This window comes from Trypanosoma theileri (genome assembly GCF_002087225.1).
Source record: "Trypanosoma theileri isolate Edinburgh chromosome Unknown TM35_Tth_36_V1, whole genome shotgun sequence".
Lineage (NCBI taxonomy): Eukaryota > Euglenozoa > Kinetoplastea > Trypanosomatida > Trypanosomatidae > Trypanosoma > Trypanosoma theileri.
In genome coordinates, this window is record NW_021639878.1 from 311,977 (window position 1) to 314,913 (window position 2,937).

The 2,937-nt window shown below is 43.2% G+C and overlaps 1 protein-coding gene across 1 annotated transcript; it reads left to right on the forward strand.

Moving 5' to 3' along the window:
* Positions 1-223: 223 nt before the first annotated feature.
* On the forward strand, positions 224-2,614 carry TM35_000362120 (putative surface protease GP63, putative,metallopeptidase; the record flags this gene model as incomplete). Its single annotated transcript, XM_029029397.1, has 1 exon — positions 224-2,614. One exon carries the CDS (start codon positions 224-226, stop codon positions 2,612-2,614), a length of 2,391 nt encoding a protein of 796 aa, XP_028879418.1.
* Between the last annotated feature and the right edge of the window lie 323 nt (positions 2,615-2,937).

Consider the following 2,937-nt stretch of genomic DNA (forward strand, 5'->3'; position numbering starts at 1 on the left):
TGCGTATCCACAGTCTGCTTGACAGTGGCTCTCTGTTACTTTCATGTGTGTCTCTCTTTTTCTTTTTTTATGGGTGGGGTTATGGTTTCCCATTTCCTCCTTCATTTTCCTTCTATGCTTGACAATCCTGCATTTGATTTTCTGTTGCCAATGTTTCTTTTTCTTCTCTTCTGCATACATAGACACACAAATACACAAACCCTTCAAGATTACACGTGAAGGAATGCGGCGTCTCTTCTTGTTTGCTCCGTTGCTCCTTCTGTACTGCACCCTTGTCACTCTTGCTGTGACAGAGCACCACCGCTGCATGCACGACAGAGTGGTGATGCATGTTGGTGCTGATCATAAAAAGGCTCGCGAATCAAATCAAATGACAATCTTGAGCGCTAAAAGGGATTTCGGATTGTCGCGAACTGTGAGAAACAAGACCCCTGCTTTCAGAGAAGAACGTATTGGGGAAGAATGGAAACCGATTCGCATTAAACTTGTCACTGATCATTTGATGAGGGTTGGACATGATTGTACTGGCAAAAAAAATAATAATATTACAACCTTATTGGAGGAAAATTATACTTGCACAGATTATGATGAGTTGACGCCAGAGAAGGAGAATATTCTTATTAACGAGATTCTTCCTGAGGCAATTGAACTGCATAAGGAACGTCTTTTTGTTCAGCCTTTGAAGGATCCTATTGTCGTGCCGGAGTTCTCCGATCCCAAAGGTCTTTGTTTCAGGTTCATACCGAAAGATCATAAAACCAGGAGTGTTTCCGGTTATGACATGGTGCTGTTTGCTGCTGCAACACCGACAACTAATGGTGCATTCGCGTGGGCGGCAACATGTGCGACATTGGGTCATGATGGCCGTCCAGTTATTGGAATCATCAATTACGGTCCACGGTATATTGTGGCCACACCACAGCGTGTCCGCGTTGCTGCTCATGAGATTGCTCATGCACTTGGTTTCAATTCGCAGTTGATGGAAAGAAAAAGTATGGTGCGTAGAGATGTTGAGTTGCGTGGTAAATCACACCTTGCGCTTGTTGCCTCTGAAAACACACTGAGAGAGGTTGTGAAGCATTACAACTGTAATTCTACAAAGGGTATGGAACTAAGTGTGATAAGACGACCACATCCTGCAGCAAATGGTGCCAGAACGAATGAACAAGGAACAGGTTTACAAGGACCTACAGCAACGGCGATACTCGCTCTGACTGCAAGTGTACAAGAGGAATATGAGCTAGGAGAATCACACAGTAATGTTATTGATGGTCGTTTGACAGGGGAGGAGTCTGTTGGCAGTGATGTGCAAGAGAGACGTGGAGAAGAGGGTTCCAGTGCTGCCAAGTTTACACAGAATGTACATCATTCATCAAATGACTTCTCGAAAAGACGTTCACTACACGTTCAAGCTGCAGTGGCCGCATCTGAAACCCCGAGCGAATGCACTGATGATAAAAAAGTGGAAACTGCGACGGGTAAAATGTGTATTGTTGAGACATTTCAATTTCCTCCAAACGGAAATGAAATAATTACACGGTCACATTGGAGTCGACGCAACGCAAAGGATGAGTTAATGGTTGGTGTCGTCGGTGCTGGGTACTACACCGCAATTACAATGGGAGTTTTCGCTGATCTGGGCTACTACAAGGTTAATTGGAAAAGGGCAGAGCAGATGAGTTGGGGCAATAACTCTGGGTGTGAATTGCTGGAGGATAAATGTGTGAAGGAAGGCAGGACTAAATTCCCTGATATGTTCTGCACAACCGAACCTGCTAGTCTTCCTGCAGGACTACAGTGCACATCTGACCGCCAGTCACTGGGGAGTTGCAGCATCACAACAAAAACCGATGGGAATGACGTTCCAGAGGAATTCCGATACTTTTCTGAGCAGAATAAGGTTGGTTCAGAAGCAGCTCAAATGGATTACTGTCCTTTTATTATGGCAAAGAAAGGTTACAGCTGCATCAATGGTGAGGAGAGTAATAACATGCCTGGAAGTGTAATTGCTAACAACTCCCGTTGTGTGGAGGGTAAGGATCTAAAGGCTAACAATGCAGCAATTGGTGCCGTGTGTGTGGAGGTGTCTTGCAAGTTCAAAAAGGTAATTGTACGGTACAGTGGAAACAAGGAGTGGCACAGTTGTCCTGAAGGAAAGAATCTAACTGTGAATGGGACTGTACTCCAGGGTAACATTGTGTGCCCCAAATACGCTGATGTGTGCAATACAATCAACAAAACTCTGGATGAATCGGAAGGTCCATCAAAAGACCCAGACATTGTTGAAGAAGTCCAAACAAGTCAACCAGAATCCACTGAGGCCACTGAAACCGCAAAACCACCTGAAAGTGCTGGTGCAAAACCAAGTGAAAGTGCTGGTACAAGTAACAATTCTGTTAACCAGGAAGTTGCTGCACCGGTGGTACAAAATGGGGCAGGTACAACCACAGAATCAAAACCCAGCGAAACTAAGGAAGAAAACAATACCTCATCTGTGAGTGGGCAGAATAATAATGCTGCTGCGAAAAAAGGCACTGATGGTTCTTTTAAAGCTTCCGCTTTTGCGAGTGTTATGTTTGTTTTCTTGTCACTCTCTATGATAATGGCTCCATGAGCTCAGCCTCTTATATACATTTGTGTGGAACGCGATAATTCGTTTTCTTTTTTTTTGTTTTGTTTCTACACATCACTTTAATTTCCTTTGGGCTTTAATTAAATTGCTTTATTGAGTTATATATGATCCCTCGCCTGTTTTTGATCAATGTCATTGTGATGTTCCGTATTACTTGATCACAATGACTGCAATAACAGAAGTTGGTGAATCATATGAAAATTTGTTTTCTTTTTTTTTTGAGTGTATGTTAACGGGGGAAACAAGGGTTTTTAAAGCATTGCTTTTCCTTCTTTTTATGAGTGTTCTTCTTGGGTGGAATACAC